Source organism: Apodemus sylvaticus, chromosome 12 (genome assembly GCF_947179515.1).
Source record: "Apodemus sylvaticus chromosome 12, mApoSyl1.1, whole genome shotgun sequence".
In the NCBI taxonomy this organism is placed as follows: domain Eukaryota; kingdom Metazoa; phylum Chordata; class Mammalia; order Rodentia; family Muridae; genus Apodemus; species Apodemus sylvaticus.
This window is the reverse complement of record NC_067483.1, coordinates 86,255,459-86,282,237: the sequence shown is the minus strand read 5'-3', so window position 1 is coordinate 86,282,237 and position 26,779 is coordinate 86,255,459. Positions and strand designations below refer to the sequence as shown.

Sequence of the window (26,779 nt, the reverse complement as noted above, 5' to 3'; positions counted from 1 at the left end):
GAACTGACTAATATGGATGTTCAATATTTATTTCATGTGGAAAATAGATTTTAAAAGCAAGGGGACTTAGGATAATTCCACTCAGTCATAATTCCTCCAGATTGACATTTGAATTTGATGCAACCTGTCACTGAAAACATATGCCTGTCTGGAATGGGGCAGAGCAGACACAACATTATTCATTGTTGGGTACATAAACCCTGGCAACCTGCCAGTGTGTCAACACTGAAAATAAAGAGGATAGAACCTAGATTCATCTTGAGGCTCAATCAGGTACCAAGAATCTCATTATGATCTAACCCATCTATGACATGTCAGACAACAAAGAACCTCAGGCAGCCCTGGAAGGGTGCTAGTGACCTCCGCTCAGGGCAAACTGATTGAATAAACTCTCGTTCATGTAAGAAACATTCAGCTATCAACAAGGAGTCACGTAGGCTATAATGACTTTCCCTGAGAAGGTCGAATTGAGCGTGGAGGTGTGAGGCCGGGACCACACAGTGGCAGGTGGCTTGCGCTGGAAAGGCTCTCAGTGGGATGAGCCCTGTGGCTGGCATTCATATTTGAAGATTACATGGCAGTCGGGCTGTAAGTGAAACACGCATTTCCAAATTAATAAGATTGGTTTGGGGGTGTGCGGGAGTCTGCGGCTCATAGGTCTTTACAGCCTAATGTCACTGATGATACCTTTCACGTAGTTAGTACTAAGTTCTATAGGTCCAGAATGTTTTTAAGTTGGGACTTAGAGAGCATGGTTGGAGGTAGTGGGAAATGGATCTTTACTGGGAAGATTCTGGAGATAAAAAGAGATTGGAAGGACGAGTGTTCTATGAAGATGGCACCTTAGGTCCAAGTTGTGTGAAGGCAGCATGCTCACATACTGCCTCTTGCCTTTGTGTATTTCCAGGGGTGGGTGGTATGGGAGGAGGGGTAGCCTTGCTGGGTGAACATGGAGTGTCATGAAATTACAGCAGAGATGATGAGCTGATCTCGAGTGCTCTGAGTCTGTCAGGGGTGCTTTGAAGCTACTGGGAACGCTCACACTTGGGCTCAGCCTGTGCATATGGCTTAGACTCAGCACAGAAGCACCAGTGGCTAATCTCTGCTTTGCTCACAGCTGCCATTTCATGGAAGAGAGGTGAAAAAGAAGAGCAGAGCCGCTCCCCTAAGTTTTTTAAGGACTATGATTCAAGAAACGGGGATTGAGGCCTAGCCGCGACTCTATGATCTGTGAGCTTGCCTGTCTGCCACCCTGCCTACTTGCAAAGAGGAAGCCATGCGGCAGCATAAATCCTCTTGATCAAGCCAGCCAATTGCATATAAATTGTACACAAAACAGACCTCACCATGAATATATTTACCGCTGCCTTGGCAAGTTTTATAGAACTCTCTAGAGTCAATTTTTTTTTAACCCTCATGTTCCTGTGGTTTAGCTCCCTGAAACATACTTTAACATTTAAAAAAAAAATAGCCTAGGCTGAGATTAAGTATAAAGGACTTTTAATTCTAGATTAATGGTCTGATAGAGTATAAAACAACTCAAAATTATGTAAATTTGTATTTGTAATTGTAAATTATCCGACTTGATGGGTTGTAACAAGTCCTCTGAAACTGTTCTGCTGTGTTACTCAAATCTTTACAGTGTAGTTTATTGACAAGTTGAAAGATGCACTGACCTTCTTGCTGGGCACACCATAAATTCACAACCTGTGTAGCTCTCTGCAAACAGACTAGAGAATCACTCAGTAGACCGAGGCAGGCTGGCACCAGGTGACATCAAATTTACCACCCTTCTTCCTTGTGTTTCTGATAGACTTGACTTCCAAAGGCCATGATGACTCCTGTTCAAGTCTTGGTAGTGCCTGCCCGTTAACACTGCAGTGCTAAGGAGGCCGCTAAGTCATTCCGCAAACTGGAAGAAGCTGGCACTGTGTGCAGTTTTCAGACAATGCACTGAAGTCCAAAGAAGCAAAGTGACAAATCCAACTCAACAGTCAGACATGCTGAGGACGCCATCGCATGCATCCACTGTCCACTTTCGAGGCCCATGAGACTGTGGACTCTCTAAAAGGAAGTGAAGGTCCCGGACACTGAGACCCTGTTAGCCATCTTGCAAACAGGAACAGCCCCTGCCTCCAATGCTGAGAGCATGGCACCTTCAAACAGAATGACCAAGTGCATTCTTTCAAAAATCCTCTCTTACGTATTTGTCAATCTGTCTATTCTCTATCAGAAAGTGCCTCTTCCTTCTCCTCTTCCCTCTCCTCCTCTTCTTCCTCTTCCCTCTCTCCTCCCTCCTCCTTTTCCTTTTAATCTTTCTTCTCCTTCTTCAGACAGAGTCTAGCTATGTACCCCAGGACAGCTTCAAATTCACAGTCCTCCTGCCTTAGTCTACTGGGTGCTGATATAGCAGTGTAACAGGGACCCTTAAAAACAGCACTTTATTTTTATTTACATTGGCATTCTGCGCACATGAATGTCTGTGTGAGGGTGGCAGATCCACTGGCCTGGAGTAACAGATAGTTGGGAGCTACCATGTGGGTGCTGAGAATCAAACCAGGGTCCTTTCAAAGAGCAGCCATGGCTCTGGGGCCCAAAACAGCACTTTAAAGAATTACGACGTCTTAGAAATGCCACGGAGGTGTGAGTCCTGAAACCAGAAGAGTAGCCATTTCTAGGAAGTGGCTTCTCACCTCAGGGGTCTGGTAGTTCACCTCACAATAAATCTGCACACACACCCTCTCTGGTTTTGTTTCATCTTTTCTAACAATTGTCACTGGAGGAAAGGCAAACAGAAGCAGGGCCATTTCCTCTCCTCAGTTCCTGCCCAAGTCCCAAACAAGTGCCCTGTTCTTTGCCGATGCCCAAGTTCCGGTTTTCTTTTGGAAAGCAGCAAGCAACAAACAAGAGATCCTGGTAATTGAGAGCACAGAATCTTCTTCCTCCCTTTACCATTATGACGATTATAATGAATCTGCAACGAAGCCTAGTGCTATTCTGATGAAAAGCAAAACCATAGGCAGTTCCTGGTTTGAACTTGGGTGAGGCCATTATGCAGAGAACCTGGTGAATATTCTTCAGGCAGACTGGACTTTTGTAGGTCTCCTGGGCATTGATGATGTGCTTGAAGAAACAATGTTCTGTATGTCATTCAAGAGACCTATGCTGTTAATACCATCACCGCTGAAAGTTCAAGGCCAGCCTGGTCTACAAAGTAAGTGCCATGGTAGTGAGACCCTAACCCAAAAGTTTAACACTCGGGAGTATATAGTTCAGTTTCTCTCCTCGTATGGAATCCGTATTTAATAACCCAGCAGACAAGTGGACCAAAGAAATTACTGTGTCACTGTCCCACGCAGCCAGAACTGTCAGCTGTGGGCTGCTGAGAAAGATGGTTGTACACTGAAGAAAATGGATGAAAGAAAATGAACCTAGGATTCTCCTCCTCCAGGGCCTGTGTCACTTCAATGGCAGAACAAACCTCATGTTGTCAATGGCAAAAGAGATTATTTGAAATAGCCTTGAGCGATTCTGCCCATTATTACAGTGCGGCAGAATGAGGAAGGAGGTCGGGTGTGAAAAATCCTCTCCCAAGCTTCTCTCCAAAGACAGTATGGCAGGGATCAGACAAGGAGGTCTGAGAGGGCTGTGCAGAGAGACTGGTCTGTGGCGGCTAATGTCTCCTATACCCTCCAGATTCCCGGTCAACTCTTCTCCATCGTCCTTAATATGTGGGGGGAGGGGAGCTCTGCTACTCCAGCCCCGGGCTCCCGGCTTAGCCCTTTTATGTTTCTACCCTATCCATAATTTTATAAACAGTCCCTTCACTAATTTTGGTGTGACACCCTTTCCTGTACTGACCCTGGATGCTCTGCTTCCCACTTCCGTGGGTTCATGGGTAGTTATCTTCATGGTTTCTCTGAGACTCAGTTCACAGGCAGTGGCTGCCCTCGGAGCAGAGGAAGGAAAGGGAAGATCCTCTGGTTTAGCCCGCGGGCATGTGACAGAATGTGGCTTATGGAGTAGGGGTGTTGGTGTGAACCCCCGCTCAGCCTGTCAGTCAGAGTCCTTTCTCACTCTTAGCCGCTATGCTTAGACCACGGCTGTGGAGACGGGTTGTTTAAGGTTGACGCTGTCATTATCCCCAGACCACCCCCCACCCCCAGCTAGGAAAACATGGTGGAGGGAAATGAGGGCTATGTGTGAAGCTTCAGTTACTATGGGGGCTGACAGTATGGAAACCCTGCTGTTTCATCAAACGTTCCAGCTTCTTCCCTCAGTCATGGTCGTTCTCTGACAGGAACAACACAGTGGGAATCACCTCAGACTGTTAGTCAACCTCAAGATTCTGCCCCCACTTGAGGTTTTCTCCCTGTCCCCTACACCCTTCCAACTGTAGAGGTAAATACAAACTATTTATTCAATTACTAAGTCATTCATTTATATATTCTGTGCAAAGGTTCTAGAATGTTCTTCTCCAATTAAGATCCATGGACCAATGGCAGTGAATTAATCTAATTTGTTTTTCCCTGGATTGTGACCAGGCTGGGAAAGAAACAGCAGGGTTTTGGAAGTCCCCACTAAGTGTGCTTGCCCTGGTCCTTCAGAAGGTACAGTGGGCCAGGCGCTGCCCAGCTCCTCAAACTCACTGGTCTTACATAACGTCTAAACTGGTGAGTGAGCGAGGAGAGGCAGAGGACGTTTGCATTAACTGGGTATTTGTCACACTTCAGCTCTGAATCAAAACTTCCCACAACAAGGGTGGGATTCCGGAAGTTGATATCCACGAGGTGGGCGGAGCTTGTGCTGGGGCTGATACCGAGATGGTCAGCTTCTTGCTTTCTCTCCCCTCAATCTGTTCACTCTGGACACATGTGTCACAAGGTTCCAAAGCACATCATGATATAAATCACCCACAGAAGCTGAGGTCATGTGACTGTGCTGTGGCCTGTCCTATGATCTTTACCTCCCCTCCGGTAGCATTTCATTAGGGACATGTGACAATGTCAGGGGATGCCTTGATTACAACTTGGAGGACCCTACTGTCATCTGAAGAGCAAACACTAGACATGCTGCTGAGTATTCCCCAAGACACCAGGCACCCCTCCATCCCCCGTCACACAGTTACTTGGCTCAAATATTAATAGTACCATCACTGAAGGGCCCTGCGCTAGATCTCTGCTTTCTCACGTGCTAAAATAGCTGGAAGTTATGTCATTAAAAATCATTTTTTTCAGGGACTAAATTCTGAAATGTAGATGAAATATTTGGGAAAGTATATAATTTTACATTAAGCTTGGACATGAGTTACATATCACATGTGATTCTGAGAAGCAAAAATTAATTTTCCGAAGTATATAAACAGGATCGCAGGCGCTCATGTTAACAGTAAGAGAATGTCCCGATGGGCTCAGGCAGTCCCTCTTGAAATAAAGACGTGAGGAACTGCATTGTGTTAACAAGGTGTCCAGCAAGGCGTTCATTTAAAGAGCAGAAAAACAACCCTAGTCTCCAAGTCCCAGGTTTCCACTCAGGAGAGTCTGGTGGGAAGTGGTACATACAAAATCCTCTTTGTCTAAACCATGTGCCGAGCAGAAAACTGGCCAGTGGTGACTCGTGAGGAAATGCATTACTGGATAAAGGAGCTCCTCCACAGCCCTACAGAAGATCCCTCTGTCCGGAACACAGGAGTCTTGGGAAGCCCCAGGGAACCCTATTGGCTGGTCAAACAACAGCGTGCAGGCTTTGAGGTGGCCAGCAAGTGACCCGTTCTCAACAGGGTACCTGACAACCATGGGCTGCTGCACAGGCAGAGGCGCCCCACTGAGCTGCCCACGGACCAGGGCTCATAGCTACAAGTCCCTGGAGGGCTCCAGCACTGACGTCCACCCTGGAAAAGCCACAAATGTCCATGAAAATAACTGATGGCAAAGATGCTGCAGTGAAACCTGGGAGCTAAGGAACAGGAAAAGTGTAATTACAAAGAGGGTGATGGAGGAGGCGGCAGCAGCGGCGGAGGCAGCAGCAGCAGCAGCAGCAGCAGCAGCAGCAACGCGCGTGGATGCATGGTTGCTTGTAAAATTCAAAGTGCAGCCCTTGGAGTCCAGGTTCACAGAAGCTCTGGATGACTTACAGCTGCTGGCCCAACCTCACAGTCAACTGCCTGGACCCTGGCTGGCTGTGGAGGGACACACTCTCGAACCCAGCCCTGGAATCCTAGCACTAGAGGCAGGAATATCGAGCATTCAGGGTTGATTGTGGCATGAGGAGTTCAAGGCCAGCAAGGGCTTCGGGAGACACAGTCCCAACAAAACAAAACAAGGCAAGCAAGCAAACAAAAACACAAAACCAAAAACCCCAAGCTTGAGAAACTCCAGAGTTTTATGTTCATATTCCGCCCCCCCACCCCCGACACATACAGTTTTCAGATTGGGGGAAGTGGGGCACATGGGGAATGATCTGAATTTTCAAATGTCAGGGTCTGGAGGGTTTCATGGTTTAAAAGGTCTCAGGGTCTGGGGGATCTCAGAGTTTGGAGGGTCTCAGGATTTGCAGGGGCTCAGGGTTTGGAGGGTCTCAGGGTTTGGAGGGTTTCAGGATTTGCAGGGTCTCAGGGTTTGGAGGGTCTCAGGGTTTGGAGGGTCTCATGATTAGCAGGGTCTCAGGGTGTAGAGGGTCTCAGGGTGTGGAGGGCCTCAGGGTGTGGAGGATCTCAGTGTTTGGAAGTCAGTGTCTCTGGCCAAGCGCTGATAATGCAAGGCACAGGAGAAAGTTTAGCCTGCACATTTTCCATGGTCAACATGGTTTGGTAAGTCAACAAAGCTCACTCATAGAGAATGCCATATACAAACAAACAAAAAAACAGGAGAGAGAGAGAGAGAGAGAGAGAGAGAGAGAGAGAGAGAGAGAGAGAGAGAGAAAAGGAAAGAGAGAAAGAAAAAGAAAACAAGGAAAAAAGATAACCTCTATTCATGCCTAGTTTCTCCCTGTGAACATTTATTAAACTCTTTGTTAACATGGTGACATTGTTACTAATTTCAAGGCTTCTTGTCACATCATTGCTCACATGACCAAGTCCCCATGCCTTGAAAAGCCCCACTCTCTAAGAGGAGTCAGAGGATGCAGAAGGTGGTGCAGTTAACAGCCCAGCAACCCGACACATCTGGGAGTTGTAATGTAAACAGAGAAGCCGGTATCAGGGCAGTGAGCAAAATCTAATTTCCATCTAAGCATGCACAGGAAATTATAAATACATCATTTTCCTTGAGAAGCTAGAAGAATGATCTTCCTCAAAATCAAAATTCCTAGTCTTATTACTCTTTGAAGAAAAAAAGTGGGGGTGGCAACATATAAGTATGTGGGAGAAGCCATCTTGGTCATCCTATGCTGACCACAGAAGGTGCCACCTCTTTGGCCTTTGCAAACAAAGAAGGGAGAGGCCCAATGTTCCCATTGCAAACAAGAGGGACAGTGACTCCACCCTCCACTGAATTCCAGAACCTCTCAAAGGAGACACTAGCCCTAGTAGTAATGAGGGTGGTAACAGCGTGTGGGAAGCTAAGTCTCCTGTATGGGCTCCTTCTGGGGCAACTCAGACTATTTGCAAGCCCTGATCTTGCTTGGTTCCCTGTGGGAATCGGATGAGGTCTGACTTAAACCTGGACAAGATAACATGTGTTGGCCTTCGTTTCCCTAAAAGACACATAGAAGATCTGTGTTTCTACCTCAGCTACTGGCCAATAAACAAACCCACAAGGAAGGAGGGTGTGGGGCCAAACCCTACAGAACTAAACTGAGCAGAGGGGTGACCAGAGGGGACTGATTCCAGATGGAGGCTAATCTTCATCCATGTATTTAAAAAGTACCGTGGCTTAGGTAAACCTTTAGGTTTTAATGCATAGAAGTCAGTATTTTGATTTAGGTTAAATATGCACCTAAGGATCCTACACATCCCACCAGGGGCCATGGTGAGATGGATTCTTCCATTTCTCATTTAGTCCTTGTGTTTTCTCCCTCACTTGTTTCTTATTCTGTGTGTGTTCCATTTCAGTTAAAAAGGTTTTGCTCCTCTTCAAGTCTGGGCAGAATGTCAAGAACTCTGTTGACATGTATATTTATAAAAAATTCACACCACAGAATCAAAGTGCTCAAAGCAGGTGGCAGGGAACAGGGCCTCCGCTTTCTGGTTCTAATCGACAGGGTGCTTGCTGACAGAGATCTGGGCATTCGAGCTGCATGAGGCCCGGCGCCTCAGCTAGCTTCCATCCAGGTCCACATGGGGGTCTCATAGGTCACAGTAAATACAAAGAAACAATGTGCTGTAAGGCAAGCCTTATATCTTAAGTTGAACTTGGGCACTAGCATGGGACAGACCAGAGGAGCAAGAAAATCCCACTGGGGGCGATTCCCCCTAGGAAACAGGACTAAATATTTAAGTTTCCTATTTTAATTTACTTTTTAATGCTTTGGAAACAAACTTTACATATTACAGAATTTCACACTTTAAGCAAAGTGTGTGTGTGTGTGTGTGTGTGTGCGCAGGGATACATGTATGTGTGGAGGCCAGAGGGCAATCTTGTGTATCTTTCTTCAGGTGCAATCTACCTTGTGTTTTTTTGTTTGCTTTCAGCCATGGCCTCTCACTGATCTGAAACAACCCACATAGCCTAGCAGGGAGCCGCTGGGACTACAGGCAAATGCTACCATGTCCAGTGTCTTTACAGGTATTCTGGGGATCTGAACTTATGTTCTCAGCAAGTACTTCACTAACCACCTCCCCAGCCCCAAATCAGTGTGTGTGTGTGTGTGTGTGTGTGTGTGTGTGTGTGTGTGTGTGTGTAAGTATATTTAAATGTTATACAACCGGGGACTGGAGAGATGGCTCAGTGGTTAAGAGCACAGACCACTCTTCCTGAGATCCTGAGTTCAATTCCCAGCAACCACATGGTGGCTCACAACCATCTGTAATGTGGTCTGGTGGCCTCTTCTGGTATGTGTGGAGACAGCTAGAGTGTGCTCACATATACAAAGTGTCTTAGTCAGGATTTCTATTCCTGCATAAACGCCATGACCACGAAGCAAGTTGGGGAGGAAAGGGTTTATTCAGCTTACACTTCCATGCTGCTGTTTATCACCAAAGGAGGTCAGGACTGGAACTCAAGCAGGTCAGGAAGTAGAAGCTGATGCAGAGGCCATGGAGGGATGGTTCTTACTGCCTTGCTTCCCCTGGCTTGCTCAGCCTGCTCTCTTATAGAACCCAAGACTACCAGCCCAGGGATGGCTCCACCTCCAAGGGGCCCTACCCCTTGATCACTAATTGAGAAAATGCCCCACAGCTGGATCTCATGGAGGCACGTTCCCAACTGAAGCTCCTTTCTCTGTAATAACTTCAGCCTGTGTCAAGTTGACACATAAAACCAGCCAGTACACAAAGTAAATAAATAAATCTTTAAAAAATAAAACGGTATACAACCATCGTTACAACCTAGACTCCATAATATTCCCACCACTCTCAAAAGAAATTCCATGCCTCCAAGAAGTGACTCTTTATTCCTCTCTCCTGGAGCCTTGGAAACCTAATCTACCTTCTGTCTCTATGACTACGGCTGGGCATGAACATGTAAGGGACCCCTAGACAGATACCATGGCAACATTCCCACATGTTCTGGAACCAGCGACAAGAGGGCATAGAGGTAGATCCGGGTGGCCCAGTGGGAGGTGCCAGCTGCAGTGCCAGCGGTATAAGCATGTGTGCCTGAGAACAGCCTGGGAATAATGTAGATGTTATTCAGGCCCTGCTGGCATGAACACCCCGCCACCCACCGCCCCTGCTGTGGTGGTGGCATCTTCATCCCCATGGAAAGTAAAAATCGAAACAATGGACCACGCAGGGTCTGAGACATGAAAACATCTTTCTCCTCCATTTCCTGAGCTTATCAACTGATGCCAAGGGACCGAGTGAAAAGAATGCCCAGAGGCCACCACCCCAAGGATGACAGAGGAGACTCCCCTGCCTCCCAGAGCAGATATGCCAGTCCTGGGTCTCGTAGCACCCGCAAAGCAGGGTCATGCAATTCCAGCGTTGTATACACTGGCCTCACGTGTCATCCTTAGCGGATAAAGCTATTCCCTGCGGATGGTGTTCTAACAGAATTCTCCATCGCTGGGCTGACAGCCGGCTCATCTCGTCTCAAGCAAGGTGGCGTAAAGACAGAAGGCAGCCATGCATGTCTGTCATTTGGATGACTAGCCCTCCTGACAGTCTGGAAGTCTGGCTCTTACAAGTGCCTGGTTTCTCACCAGGAAATCATTTTCCTGTTTCTCTCGAGGGTGGAGAAGGGCAAATGTCCTCACAGCGTGTGAACTACAGGCTCACGGAAGGATCTATGACAATACCCTGCAGATGTGGTGTAGTGACCTCTGTGCAGCACAGACTGTATCTGTGAATGACAGGACGTGAAGGAATAGACTTTCCTGCACCCAGAAGCTGATGTGGTAACTCCTCTTCTGAGAGACTCCACAGCTCTCGAAACTCCAAAGAAGGGTCTGTCACTGACTAAATGAAGTAACCACCAAGCCTAAGGAGATCAAGGTGAAAGCTAAATGACACATTTCTCCAGAAGAACCAGTCTAGAGGGAACTGTGAGGCAGTTCACACTGGAACAGGAGCTCTGGGCTTGGTCTGTCTGAAAATCTGACCCCTCTGCTCCGACATCTAGGAACCAGATAACTTTTCTCAACTGGGCAGATCACTTATCAGTCCACAATAGAAGCAGCACAGGTAAGTGTGAGGAGGTAGATTGGTGAGTGAAGTACTCAAGGCCCTGAGCTAGGAGCCCAGGACCCCAGAGTTGGGGAGGCACGAACAGGTAGATCCCTGGGGCTCTTGGCCACGTAGTCTAGCCAAATTATTTCAGTGAGAGACCTTGACTCCAAAAAAGGAGTTAGGGGTTTAGTGATTGAGGAAGATACTTGATATAGAGTAACACACAGTGATCCAGTAGCTGACAGCGTTGTGTTCCTACTGTGTGACAGGGGAGAGAAGCTTGCCCACAACCATGCTTTAGCACTACTGTGCTCTGGAGAAGGACTCGGTGCGGAAGAAGAAGGCCAGAACACAGACCCTGGCACACCTGGGAACAGAGAGCTTCGACAGTCTGTCCAGAAAGAACTGGAAGTGGTGGCCACAGGCAAACAGGTCTATTGAGAAACTGTGTTATGCAGAAGGTGACGGGCCAACACACCATTGGGACAACTATTGTGTATAAAATTCTGAACAGATTGTCAGAACCAAGGCCTCAGCCCTGTGGAAATGAACCAACACAGTAGACTCCCCATAAGATCTTTGCTGACTCCTCCCAAGACTTCCATGAAGGCTGCTCTTTTCTCCTGAGGTTTTGCTTTTTGAAGACTCGGCTTTCCACAGTGAATACAAACAAATTACACCACCATTGTTGAGCTAGATACCAATTCCTGTCCTTCCTACTCTTCTTAGTTTCTCTCTGTCCCTAGCACACTGTTGTGGACTGTGTAAGACGCTCCTGGGCTTTGTTGTTGGAGGTGGGCAGGAGAAATGCTTTAAACCCGACCATAGCCAATTCTAAGAGAAAATTTGAGCCCAAGGAGTGACTGTAGTCCTGTACCATCCAAGCAAAAAGCAGGGATGTGCAGTTGCCTAGGGAGACAGACAGTTCTGCAAAGCATCTGAAGTGGTAGAGTGAGTTGCAGAGGGTTGGGAAGCCCTGGGGGACAAGCCTGATGCCTCTGCAGGAATCTGTGGGCATCAGGCTGGCTGGTGAAATGACTAGTTAACCAGATACACCTTCACACTATGACTGTTATGATGTGCACGGGTGTACAATGGACCCGAGTCAAATCAATAGAGGCAAGATGACAGAAAATGGGCTTAGGTCTCTCGTCTCTAAAAGAGATGATTTCAATGAGTTAAGGCATGCAAATGTATATATAAAATGATCTGATGTATATAAATGTATATATATGCAAATGAGTTAGTGAGTAAGAGTATTATGTATGTAAATGAGCTGGCATATGTAACTGCACTCTGTAGAAATAAGTGATTGTATAGGAATGTTTTATGCATACAAATGAGTGGGTTGCATAGCTGTGTTGTATATGCAAATAACTGGTGTGTAAAAATATGCATGTATAAGTAATTTGATGCATGCATACACATTTTATATGTAAATTCACTGATGTATGTAAATGTACCATATAGAATGTGTTAGTATATGCAAATGGGGTGCTTATGTAGCTGTATTATATATGTAAATTATTGGAAATAAAACATATATGAATTAGTGCATGTAAATGTGCTGTGTGTGTAAATTCACTAATGTATGGAAATGAGATGAGTTTGTGTGTAAAAGTATGTATATAAGTCAGCTGATACATGTAACTGTATTGTGTATGTAAATGAGCTGATGAAAGCGAATGTGTCATGTATGTAAAGAAGTTGGCATATGACTATATTATATATGTAAATGAACTAACATATAAATGTGCATATATGTAAATGATGTATAGATTATAAATGTAGCGTGTATGTAAATGGAGATCTGAATGGAAAACATTTTGAGGTGTGCTCAGCTCCAGGACTAGATCAGCATTAGCTTTTGTCTCTACTGCACAAGACACAGGAGGCTGTGCCTCTGCTATGTGGATTTCAACTCCCAATGCTAAATCAGGGTTAAGATAATATTCTGACATTCCCTTCACTGAGCAAACCATCCTGGTCCCCTAGGGAGAGCATCCACACCCCAGCCTCTGTGTGCTGAGACCTTGGCCCTTCAGGCTGCTTCTTCACTGGGGATAGGAGGAAAACACACACCAAATGGTTTCCCTCTGTAGCCGCAGCTACCCAGGCTGTTCCCCAAATGTCCTCTTCCCCTCTTCCACACACACCCACGCACTGTCAATGTCTGCCCACACTACCGTATTCTCATCACGAAGAAGCCAAGACCAATTGGAAGCAGCTTGAACTGCTGGGTTTCAGCATGGCCTCCTATCTGCCTAATACCCTTCTCAACAAACAGCCACCTCTAAACTGTCAAGGCTGCCACTCTTCAGGGCACCCAGTGAAACACCTTCCAGGAAGTGCTCACTCTGGCTCTATGGCATCTGTTGCTTCTTGAAGAGGGGTGGAGGCCACCCACTTTCAGAGTCCAGGCACCCCCTGTGGCTAGTAGCATAGAGCATCCACATGGCTGCCCTTAGGAGCTACGATCTGGAGTCCAAATCTCTTTTCTCCAGGAGTATGGGAGTCTCCAGGGCACTAGCAACTGGCTGCTGTGGGCTGGTCACCAGCGTCTAAGGGCAGCATTGTAGGCGTGGGGACTAAGGGATAATGACAGCCATGGCTGGAGAGAAGGCTGTGCTCAGAAAAGAGGATGCCGCTGACAGCAGGTGTGACAGCCTGACAGCTCCACATCAGATTGCCTCAGAGGATGGCTGCTGATAGCCTGACAGGCTTGTACTTGCACTTCAGAAACTTTCAGGGTCCCGGAGAACCCCCAAACAGAGGGCCAGAATTAAAATGGAGATAGATCACAGCTGAAGTTTTATTCACAGGAGAGGTGGTTGGCTCAGAAAAGGTCTCTCCTCTCCTAACAGTCTTTAAAGGCAGGGGCCCTATATGTCCAAAGGCAAATGGGTCTCCTTCCAAGGAGAAATTTCCCGGTAAACTGCAGGTGCTCAATGCACTGAATTGAGGGCACACCTGCATTTCCTAATGAGTATGTTAAAGAAGTGGCAAATGGTTAGGGCCCCTTTCACAGATGACTCATGGCTGTGGGTCATGTGCACAGCACTCAGATGGGGCAAAGAGGAGGAGTGGCAGGTGCCTGGGGAGCTAGTCCCTGGGGCATAAGCAGCCTTCTGCAGGCTGACAAACACTGGGGAGACAGAGGTGGATTATAAAGGGTAAAAGGCACAAAGTGGCCCACCTGCCTGCATGCAGCATCTGAAACTTCTGCATGGGCATTAAAACTTCAAATCTGAACTAAAGTGTTGAAAAATACCAATTGAATGTAAGTGACCAACCTGAGAACAAGTCAAAACCCTTGTAACTCATTAGTGCCAAACCAGAGTTGGGTAGGAAGGACAGAATTTCTTCCCATCTCCGTTCAGCCCAATGAGCAGGCATATAGAAGGAGCACACAGAGATTTCCCATGAGTACCACTCTAGGGAAGAGTGGTTTCTCATCCATCGGCATGGGAACTCTGCCTCCTGGAGAGGATTTGAGCATCTCTGCTCTCAACCCTTAAATTGTCCAGAAAGATAGCACACACTAACCTTTATCCCTTATCAACCCTTTCCAAGCCTGGGCTGAGGAGGCAGATGACTGACATGTGGGACAGAGAGTCTCCCTACGTCCCTGCAAATGAATGTCTTTCTCCAGCATCATGTGACTCGTCAAGTAAACAGGGATAAAGAAGCCACTGCAGGGGGATATTCAGAGAAGAAAGACGGGACAGTGATCACATGGTGGCTCCGTGTACTGCCACCACACAGGCCGAGTCTGGATGAGTCAGTGTTTGCTCAGAACCTCCCGTGTTGGGAGAGATGGGGGGGGGGCACAGCCAGTTACGACTGCAGTCTTTAAAGAGCTCTCAGACTCTAAGGGAAGGAGGACGAATTCAGGGCAGTAAAAGAAATGATGTAGAAGTTTTAGCATGGGATGCAGTGGGAAAGCAAGAGACCACAGGGACTTGGAGAAGGAGGTGACACCCAAGCTGAAACACAGAGAGGAACTGTGATGCATTCAGAGGTGAGGAAGCACCAGGCATGACGGCTCACACCTGTAATCTCAGCATTCGTGGGGCTGAGGCAGGAGAACTGCCATGAGTTTGAGGCTATCCTGGGCTATATAGTGAGACTCTGTCTCAAACAAACAAACAAACAAACCCCCAAAAGTACAACAAGAAAAACAAAAGCAAAACTCAAGACAGCAAGAAACAAAGCTGACCAAGATGAAGACAAATAGGCCCAGGTAGCCCAGTCAGCCCTGTGGGGAAAAATGGTGTCCTCCTTATAGCAATGGAAGCTATCTAGTCCTTGGAGCCTCATCAACACCAATGAATTGAAGTCCAGGCTGACATAATGCTGGACCTGCCTCAGGGTGCTATCCCAAGCTCTTGAGAAATAGTTCACAGACTGGGAATGTGCTGAGGGGTGTCTGGGATTTTCCACAATTTACTCCCCAAGGGAATCTCTACAACATCATCTGTGTTTATCCATTAGCAACGGCTCAGCAATCGCTTCAGGATTTCAAGTGCACTCAGCAGTCTGTAAAGTGCCTGCCCTTGAGAACACAAGGACCCAAGTTCAATCCCCATAGCGTATAAAAAGAATGGACTGTGCAGGAGGTGCCTCAGAGATGGACGGCCATGACCAAGAATAGCAGAGGGCTATGACCTGACCTCAAGCGAAGCCCCTCACAGTGACCCCTCAGCAAAGTTCCACTTCCTCTTGCTATTTCAGAGGACATGGTCTTAAGCAAGTGATGTTTGTGTGCTCTTGAACAATCTTGGATGAACAAAAATGTTTATACATCACTGGGACTCCACCACACAAACTGACTCAGGACGCTGTGCACAGGCAGCATATGTAAACGTTCAAGACAGTGAAGTCAAGCCTTCCCTGATGTCTGCATGGCCGGCTGTCACCACACCATGATGAGCAGCCTCAGGGATACCATGCTGTCCTCAGTAAAAAGGAACAGGGCAGAAGACGAGCCAGGAAGCCAATTACCCTGCATAAATTCTGGTCTCATTTGCCACGATAAGGCAGAGTGGTGATAACAATAATAGGTATTTTTAGTTTGAGTTGTCTACCTACTGCATGATTTTTTAACTCTTTAGGATAGCAGTTTCTGGGATCCATAAGGAGGGAGAAAATTTTTTTAATTTATTTGAGTGTTCCCAAAAGTAACTTGACACTTAGAAAATATGGAATACAAAACTGAGTAAGTGAATGAATGAATGAATAAATGAATGAATAAATGAGTGAATGGGTAGAGGATGGATGGAGGATGGGTTTATAAAGGTAAAAGCAGAGGGCATTATCACATATGACCGCTATGCTCTATATTCCATATATTCTAATTTTGGAAGTTCTATATGCCTATTTTAGCTTGTTTTCTCTTGCTGCAAAAATATCTGAGGCTGTGCACGTTACAAAGAAAATGATCTTTACTTCATTTGAGGCTTGGAGGTTAAAAATGGCAGCTTCAACATTGCCTTGAGTCTGAGGACTCCTGGCTACATCACAACGTGGCAGATAGATCCTGAGAGTCTAGACAGATTATACAACCAAACAGGAATCCAGGTAGATCTGAGGGCCATGCTTCCCTTTTTAATATAACAACAACAACAACAACAATAATTTGCTGTAAGGGACCAAACTCCATCAATCTGTCCCTGAAGTGACAGCCCCAGTGCCCTCATTACCTTCCATTAAGCCCCATGTCTTAACCAATCTACCAACTCTCAACATGGCAAGACCAAGGACGAAGTTCGTAGAATGTCAACTTTCAGGGAAGAAGCCACACCCAGAACACACTACTACCGAGCATATGGCTGATGTGCAGCTTGGGTACACATAACTATTCTTGGGGACAGGGAGAAATATCAGTCAACCAAGATCCAAACCTGTAAGGGGCTGTGAACATGGATCCCTGCAAGGCTATGACTCCAAAGGCTGATTGACAGATCAGAGCTTTAGTGGGGAAGAGATGTTGGTGTGTTGCAAATCTAGAGTCAAGTTATCTTGGGGCATCTTAGGCCATCCGCCACCCTCCTCTGTATGGAGCCTGACATCTCTGTGACCATTATGTAAATCCTTTGGAATGTATAAGCAGAATCCTAGTTCCCACTGGTTGAAGAGCTAAGGATGCCATCAGACAGTATCTGTGGACTCTAGCTGAGGTCCTTCTCTGTGAGCCACCTACCCTCTCTCCTCGCCAACACACTGGAAAATGGTTGAGACTCATGACTTTCTTTGTTCTGTCACTGAAAGCCCCATAGACTTGACACCATGTTAGAACCTGGTATCTAGGGAACCTGAAATTATATTTCCTGACCAGGGTCACTCTTATTTGGCTCCAGAATATTCCATCTTTTTGGTTCCATCGAGGTGAGAACTGTTTCTTATGTCAATATAGGCTAAAGACTCATTAGAAATCAACCACACACATGAAGCCCAAACAAACATGGTGGTAGTTCATGGGCAAAACAGAAAAGTCAGGGACACACGAGATGATGCAGAAAATGGATCATGTCTGGGAAGTAGATGGGTCAGAAGGCCCTATGATTGATGATGGGAGAGATGTGAGCCGAGGATAGACCAAGGACAGGCATGGCCCCCTAGAGATGCCTCTCTCCCAGAAGTGTTTCCACACACTGTGTTTTAGTTTGACTCAGAAGCATCCTCCGTAGGCTTGTATATTTGGATACTTGGTCCCTGGTTAGTTATTTGTAGATTATTTGGGAAATCTATAGAACCTTTAGGAGATGGAGTCTTGCTGGAGGAAGTATGTTACCAGGGGCAGGCTTTGAGGGTTTGTAATCTGACTCTACTTCCTGTCTGCCCCTCCCCCTTCTCTCTCCGCTTCCCATCTGCTACTGTGAGGTCCTGTGGTCCATATCAGCTCTTTCTCCTCCTTGTTGCGGTTCATCAGACTATCCTACAGTAGCAACAGGAACTCATGGTGCTCATCCACCTCACAGTGTGCCTCTTTGAACAGAAGCTGAGATTCTAAGTTGCCTATGCCATGGATCCAGTATTCTCAACTCAGAACTCTCCATGGGGCCAAACTATCCTTCTCCAGTGTGAGTTCCTGGTGGCACTTCCTCCGTTGGCACCCACTGTGCTATCAGTACCAACAGGCTCTGTCTGCTGAGCTGAACTTGCTGCTTGGTCTCAGTTGTCTGCCCTCTCACCCACAGGTAGCCTTCGCTGCTCTGCTGTGACAACTGCAATGTATAGTAAGGATTCAAATGCAGCTTAGGTGGCACTGCTCTGGGATGGAGGTGGAGAACTTTCATTGTGAGGCCCTGGTGATGAGCCAGGGCGGCCTAGGAGCCTGCCACATGTGGGACACAGGAGCTCTCCTTGTACAGCACAATGCTCCCAACCTCATGCTCTGGACCAAGAGAGCTGAAGGTACAACCAGCTCTCAGTTAGAAATGGACATTGATTTTACTATGGTTTCAGCAACGAAACAAAGCACGAAGCAAAAAGCCCCTCTGATTAGCTATAGTTGGCCTAGTATTTACAGTCCTGCTCACAGTCATTGTTAGTGAAAAATATTCCCCTGAGCCCCACATGGCAACATTGCTATCTGAATTGTTGGTTGTGGCATGGGACACAGGTAACCAAGGGAACGGGAGAGTGGCTTCGGGGGAAATCTGAGCTTAACACTTCCAAAATGCTCCTGAATATCACTGTTTTTGGAAGCTTTATCTGGAAGGACAAATCCAATGACTGCTTCTGTTTAGAAGTCATCATTACAGATTGGAGAACAGAGCTTCAGCTCAAAGCCACGGGGAGGGACCCTGCGGGTTAACGTGGCTCTGAGCAGAGATGGGATTTTTGATTTCAGTAACTATTTAACAATCTGAAGAACACATATCTTGCTTTTAAAAAAAAATGCATGCCAAATTATTTCACATCCCTAATGATACATTGTAGTTCACTGAAGCATCAGGAAGGTCTGAAAATATTTTCCATTTGATGCAAATCAGCAACAGGCAAGCACAGCGTCCACTAGCAGGTCAGGTACCAAGACAAACTTGCCAACCCGTGCAGTGTTATACTTCCCACTTCCTTTATAACACCTTGGTAGCAATCCCACCTAAGTGTGACAATTATAGCAAATTGTAATTAATTTTCAGCCACCGGTGAGGGATACAGGTTTTGAGACATTAGGAATGTGAGTATAAAACAAAGCTGCCATCCTTTTGACGTCGACAATTGCCTAATTTGTGCTCAGATTGATAAAAGGTGAGGTTTGGACTAAGACTGATAAAAAGTCCTGGCCTGGCCTTATGATGCGTCTTATAGTGCTCTTTGGTTAATTGAAACAGTGACATTTATTCCAGAGAGAATTCCTAATGTTACTTCATGTTTTCATTTTACAAGTCGCAGTGCTAATTGGGAATTACAGGGATCCTGAGAAGCTCCAAGGCCATCCCCAGTCACAAGAATGGTTGCTAGCTTGTCAAAAGTCCATTTATAAAAATGCTCTTTACATACATGTATGGATGTACACGGGCACGCATGCACATGGACACACACACCATTTTTCATTCACCTAAAAATACAGAGCCAGTAGGTTTGAGGTGAAAAATAACAGATTTGGGAAGCAGATGAAGGCTGCCTTAATGTGAATTCCAACTCTTGATTTAAGGTTTTCATTCCAAAACTTCAGCCTGCGTCTCTCCCCGTGGGTGGCTACTCAAATCCCTCCCGTTCCTGTGCCTTAGTTTCCTTACACATAAAATGCACGGGGCTCAACAAGTGACTTTTCCGAAGATTCAGAATGTGAACGGTATGTGTTGTCTGAAGGGGGACTAGCCTAGGCCCAGGGAGTGGCACTATCAGAAGGTGTGGCCTTGATGGAATAGGTGTGTCACTGTGGGCGTGGGCTTTAAGACCCTGTCCAAGCAGCTTGGAAGCCAGTCTCCTTCTGTTTGCCTTCAGACGAAGATGTAGAACTCTTCGCTCTTCCTGCACCACGCCTGCCTGGATGCTGTCATGTTCCTGCCTTGATGATAATGGACTGAACCTCGGAGCATGTAAGCCAGCCCCAATTAAATGTTGTTCTTATAAAAGTTGACTTGGTCGTGGTGTCTGTTCATAGCAGTAAAACCCTAAGATACCACCCAACCAATCACAACTCTGTGAGTTCAGCTGAAGCAACCAAAATCAACTTAGCATAGAAAGGCATAATTGCAATTAGGGAGTAGAAGGTCACACAGGTTTATTTCCCAGCAGAGCTAACAATTTAATTTATAGAGCTATCAGGTGAGCCGTGGTGATGAATGTGTATTATTTATGCAGCCAGGCCCACTTCTTCTTTTTCCTCAACTGTACACCAAAAATAGGAGCAATGTCACGGTTCACTTTCCCTGTCATTTGTACTGAAGACAGAGTAGTGACGGTGACTGACTGCCGGGATCCAGAATTTCCCGTCCCATCTGGATGTTTTATTTCATATATACTGAAATGAATTTTAAAGCCAGGCTCAATCAAATCTTTGTTCTTCTCCCTGATAAGAGCTTTAGGATGGGGGAAGGGCAGCCATGGTAATGAGAGCAGGAGAATTTGCATGTGTTTAAATGACCTGGACCTTCTTGGACTGGAAGGCAGGAGATTTTTTTTTTTTTTTTTTACTTGATATGGACCTGAAATCGGTTCCTGAAGCTGTGCTTGCCACTTCTTGTTAAATAAATGAGCAATAGCTATGTTAGCACCTTCAGGGAAGTCTTACCTTAATTTAAATCTTATTGCTATCCTCTCTTTATAAAAAGGACACCAACTGGGCAAGAATTGTTTCTTCTATAGTGTTACAAGAATCCAGTAATTGAAGGACTTCTACCCTGAAGGTGTCAGTAAATGCACAAAAGACCAGAGTCCCAACAAACACACTCATGACAGTTTTCCTTTTCTGGGTTATTAGTTTATACACAAAACAAAGAAAACTTCAGAGCTGAAACTAAAAAGAGACAACAGAAAACCTGGTGACATGAGCTGTGTGTGCTTGCCTTTGTGTGTGTGTGTGTGTGTGTGTGTGTGTGTGTGTGTCTGTGTATGTGTCTGTGTGTGTTGTGTGTCTCTCTGTGTCTGTGTAAGTGCTGTGTGTGTGTGCGTGTGCCTATGCATGTTTGTGTGTGTGTATCTGTGTCTGTGTGTCTGTGTGCCCAGGGATTATCAGAGGTTAAAGCAAGCCATCACTGAATTTGGACAGTGGAGAACAGATTAATGGCTCTGGCCTTTGTTGCCCTAGGAAGTCCACAGTTCCACACTTCCAGCAAGCTGTCCACATTTGGATGGTTGTTCAGAGAGAAAAACTCTCAGTAAAGAACTGCAAGGTTACAGCCGATTGGCCATGGGCAGTGGTAGGCCTGTACTCTTAATGAACTAATGAGCCCCAGGCAGCCTACCTCCTACCAAACTAGGCTAGGTGGGCACAGGATGGTTAAAAAAGAAAAAAGAAAGTTGGCAAGTGCATACTTGCATGGAGGCTGGGCTGAGCACTAATCCTCCTGTGGTAAGAACCTGCGTTGAGATGGGCATTTGACTTCCCCATGTCCAGCCTCCATCAATGGCTCTACTATGGAACCAAAGGACTGGGAGTCTCTAAGGTTACTTGCCTAGTGACTCAAGCATGGGAAGCCACCCAACCTGTCCCCAGCTGTTTCCCATAATTCCCCCTCACACTTGCTATATCTGGTTTCTTTATGGTTCTTTTAAAACCACGTGTGATTTCGCCCCTTGCTTCTGGAATCCACTATAGGAAGTTTCCACTTCTGGCAGAACACACTGAGGGATAGGAGGGACCGGTATGACCCACAGACTACCACTGTTTTGAGACATTCCTGGGGGCTACAAGAGAAAAGAAGTCTCACATTCCTTTCACACCTCATTCAGCTCCCTTCAGTTACTCACCAGGGAAGGGAGAAGCAACTGGATTCCAAGGGGACTGTCACCAGTCAAGAGTGACAGTGGCCATCCCTGGCCTTGCTTTAAATGTAGCCACAGAACAAGAAAACACAAGTACTACACAGATAACAGACTTTTCTATAGAAACTTGCGACCCCACATGAAGAGGTCTGTCATTACATCGTGACACGCTAAGAAATGAACCTTGAACACACCTGCTAATTAATTGTGTAAACAGATTTCATAGAGAGCGCTTACTTACTTAGGAGAGAAGGAACCATTCTCAAACAGATTATAAGTATCATTTACATATAAGCCAAATCAATGAAATATAAATGAGGGCTAAGCTGCTTTGATCCACTAATCACTTGAATCTGTCTATTAAGAAGGTCTTTACAAAGCTAGTTAATAGTAGTTAGTTCTTTGGACATCTTACAGCCATGTTAAGTCAGTAATTATGATTTTCCATTAAGTCAAGGTCCCTCATATTGGTCTGAATCAGTGACATTTCTTTGACTTCCTGGAGGAAGACACTAGGTTTAAGTGACATGAGGACAGGCACTCACCTCTGCCTGTCAATGCGGCACCTGACACACAGTAGGTACTCAGGAAACACTTGCTATGTGACAGGAGCCGTGCTGGGAGCTGAAGATGCTAAGATGGCATCTTAGGGTCAGGCTTGGAACACAAAGTGGTTTTAGGCAATCCAATCAAGTTCCTCTACTTCAAACACAGCAAGGAGAATCCTACCACCACCTCTCAGAGGACATATTCCCTCCAAGTGTCACTCCCTCCCCATCACTGCTCCTCAAGGGTCATCACAAGCAGAGGAAGGGCTCGCCTGCCATGTGTCCACCAATCAGATAAAAGCCACAGCACCTCTCCTGTGACTCACCAGCATATGCCCATGATATTTTCATAGCAAACTTGGGTCGTTGGTGGCATTTCTGAATTACAAATGAGAGAGATGGATAATACCTTTAATATCAAATGCTGCATTTATGATCTGATAGCTATAGTGCCCGGAATGGATATGTATTAGAAGGCTCTTTACACATACATGCTACATGCAGTGAAATCCAGATTATCCCTGTGCTCTTGCATATCCAGATTGTTCTTCGGCAAGTGCCCGGTCTCTGCTGGCTGAAAGAACTCTCTCCACTGTTCTGCTCCCTAGCCTTAGTACCCTGTCACCTGGCCTTAGTGCTCTGTCACCTGCATCTTGGAATTTCATGGAGTACTTTAGGGATGTGGATAAAGGAAACAGGAGACCTTACACAGACGGCTTAGGCCTAGGCCTACCTCAAGAAAGATCCACACAGATGGTGTCAGGCCAGGGTCAGAGATGAAGGCAGCATTTCTTGTAAATGGGGCCACAGTGGAATATATGAGTCTCCTGCGATGGCCAAGTCACCTGGCACCTTTTCTAAGAGACACCACATCAATGTTTAGGGCAGGATGTTGCTGAGAAGCAAGAGCTTTCACCTTGTCCTGTGGTATGCCTTTGACATCCGGGTCCCAACACATTAACAAAACAAACGTCCTTGCACACTTAGCCCTGCCTTTGATGGGACACACCTTACACTGTATTTCCCCAACTAAAGAAGGACACCTGCAGTCACTGAGACCCACAACCCTAAGCTCATCCCATGGCTACCATGTCTCCTGTGTAGACATCATGGCCCTTTCTTAGTGGTTTTGCCCCTCAGACTCTCTTTCTGGGAGGGACATCCTGGGCTAGTCTGCGTTCTCTACTGCCTTCCACACCGTGTGAAGATGGAACAGCCCTGACAGACTGCCGCCTAAGATCTGTCTTTACCACTGGACTTGAAAGTTTTTCTCAGCTGATACTCATCTGATGAGAAATACCATGGAATTTTCTAAAACTGGAGGCTTTCTATTACACTAACCACTGCTCCATCTAACCTCATTTTAAAATTGGTTTACTTTGGGGGAAGGCATTATGAAGTAAGGGCTTCCCTCTGAAACGGTGGTACTAGGGGTGCTGGATGGAAAGAGGAGAAAGAGTAAGAAGAGAATGCGAGAGCAGACACCGGATGCAGGGTCCTTCTGGAGGGACCATGGTCATCTGGAGACTATAAACTGGGACACAACCAAGTTTTGATGTCAAAGGGACAAGACCTAGTAAAAATCATAGTTTATATACTTGGCTCTGCTTTCTTCAGCATGACCAGCTGGGTTCTGAAACAAGACCTGAGGCCAACGTCAAGTCCCCAGTTCTGTGTATATCTGTACTCTGACGAAAACAATGAATAGAAACACTCTATCTTTCCAGCTGCATGTTTGTCTAAGTCCCAGATTACTTCCCCCACTGAAGGTTAAGCTCAAATTACTTCACGCAGACCTTTATCTTGGGAGAGAAAGAGTTAAGAGTTGACATTTAGAAATAAAGTTATCATAAATGTGTCCCAGTAATATCCTGTAACAGACTTCCCTTGCGTCTTTCTAAGTCCTCGTGATAACTTCGAATTGCATTTCTTGGCTGGAAAGCTATTGAACCACTCCACAGAACTCACACCAGTAATCTGGTGCAGAAGCAGGAATCACCACTTCTTTGAAGGGGAGCAAGACTCAGAAGCACCACAGGAAAGAATATCTTCATCTTGTTTCTACGTGGTGTTTTCCCTGGGCCTCCAGCCTCTGCTTCTGGGTTTGGAGTCTTTAATTTTGAAGTGTTTATGGTCCTGTTCAACAATGCAAAGCCATTTCCTTTCCCAACTTAGATCCTCGACTTAATGTATTCAATTTTTGAGGCCAAGACGACTTTACAGTCTCTAGTTGCCAAGATGGTCTATGGACAGCAGCAATGGCTAGACCTTACCGCTCTGTGGCACCTCCCCACGTAAAGTTGCATTAAAACACCAGGTACAGAGAAGAACATGAATCGGATCTGACTGTAGCAATGCACTGCAGTAAAAGTTATTCTGGGCATCTCTGTGGTTTATTTCTAGGCTTTTCCATAGTTGCTTTCAGTCAGAGGTTGACCCTGGGTGAATAAAATCCCAGAAAGCGGCCATGCTGGTACCTCCAAACCACCTTTTTTGTGTCTCTTTCGGACCCTGGTCTCTCCTCATCTTAGCAAATGAGAGCCCAAGGTTGTTCTCTTCTTTCCCAGCCTCCCCAGAGCCCCACCCACAGAACGAACGGCAGAGCAGCAGCTGGTGCCTACCTTGCCCATGCCAGGGGTGTCCTTCACCTTGCTGACAGCCCTCAGGAGACAGGGTGGGGCTGGGGGAGGTGAGGTCTGCAGGATCCCACTGAAGCTGGTGGCAAAGAGGGGGGCCTCTGCAGCAGACGGAGCTGAAGGCCGGTGTTTCTTCTTCTTAGATGACAGATTTAACTTCTGGGCAGCTCTGCACAGGGACAATAAGGAGGAGAAGGTGGTATAATCAGATGCACTTTCCCCTTTCTCTTAAAAAGCCCCTTTAATTACTCTTGCCTTCATTCTCAGTACCCTGCAGCCCTTTGCTACGCCACAAGGAACTTAATTAATAAGTATGTAATCATTGGGACAGGAGAAAGGAGCTATAAAATCACATGGCTCTAAGATCGCAAGTGACAAAGACTTGTTTGTTCTCCACAACACTCAGCCTGAGTGTGAATGAAGCCAGTCAGCTTTGGGGATCCACAATACCTAGTCTGCTAATCACCCGCTCCCCATGCAGCCATTTCTCTGGCATAAGCCCAACTGTGAAGAACCATATGAGATCATTTAAATTTTTTTACACCTTGTAAAACACCAAGCCCATTTGATGAAGAGCCCTGTGGTGACCGACTGGGGAGTGACTGTGAAAGCAGAACACAAACTACCCCAGACTTCTTCTCTGAGTGCACTGGAGAAATATAAAGTATCCTGGTGTGAGGAACTGACCAGAGTATCCACTCCAGCTAGGTGTAGGGCACGAGACCACGCTCTCCTCAGGGCTCTTGTGTAATGTCTTCAAGTACAAAATGCTGTCTATGGGCAAGTGCAGGGAAGGAGGAGGGGTCAAGGTAACCAAACAGCACAGAAGGTGCAGATGGAGGGAGAAAAGGGGGGAAGGCTGTAACTGGCTGTTAACACTGCTTCTTTCACCATTCAAGTGCACTGTAGCGCTTAGGGCATGATAATCCTGCTATAGAAAAGTCATAAAGATGCAAATAGTGATGTGACACAAAGGCCTTTCATGCAGCCTTACTTTTAAAACTCACTTTTTAAATTAATTCTTGATGTATTATATCACATCTTTCTATATAAATATAAGGGTATATATGGTTTTTGGATGGGGGCAGGAGGAGGAGACAGACTTACTATATAGTCCTGACTGGCCTTTAATTCTGTGTGTGTGTGTGTGTGTGTGTGTGTGTGTGTGTGTGTGTGTGTACTGGCTGGTTTTATGTGTCAACTTGACACAGACTGGAGTTCTTACAGAGAAAGGAGCTTCAGTTGGGGAAGTGCCTCCTTGAGATTCAACTGTGGGGCATTTTCTCAACTAGTGTCCAAGTGGGGAGGGCCCCTTGTGGGTGGTGCCACCTTTGGGCTGGTATTCTTGGGTTCTATAAGAGAGCAGGCTGAGCAAGCCAGGAGAAGCAAGCCAGTAAGAAACATCCCTCCATGGCCTCTGCATCAGCTCCTGCTTCCTGACCTGCTTGAGTTCCAGTCCTGACTTCCTTTGGTGATGAACAACAATGTGGAAATATAAGCTAAATAAATCCTTTCCTCCCCAACTTGCTTCTTGGTCATGATGTTTTGTCCAGGAATAGAAACCCTGACTAAGATACATGGATAATGGAGATCTGAACTTTGGTTTTGTCCTATAAGAATTTCAACCACTGAGCCATCTCCCCAGTCCCTGACCACAGAGTTCTGATCCTCCTGCCTCAGTCTCCTATGTGATAGTAAAACAGGCATTCACTACCATAGCCAGCTCACACCAGATTCTTCTACGAATTTTAATTTCCTTATAAACTTTGTTAAAGGCTTAAGTCCCTCTTTAAAACACTTGTTCTCAACCTATGGATGGAGACTTTTGGCAAACTTCTTTCTCCAAAAATGTTTATATTATGATGCTTAACAGTAGCAAAATTACAGTTGTT

General features: G+C 46.1%; 1 protein-coding gene across 1 annotated transcript in view; it reads right to left on the bottom strand.

The window, feature by feature from the left end:
• The window catches only part of Kif26b (kinesin family member 26B), a 411,439-nt gene that overhangs the window by 86,611 nt on the left and 298,049 nt on the right, over nucleotides 1-26,779 (bottom strand). Inside the window, exon 5 of the mRNA XM_052200951.1 lies at nucleotides 24,873-25,056. Within this exon, the coding sequence (XP_052056911.1) occupies nucleotides 24,873-25,056 (184 nt within the window). The remainder of the gene's footprint in view (nucleotides 1-24,872; nucleotides 25,057-26,779) is intronic.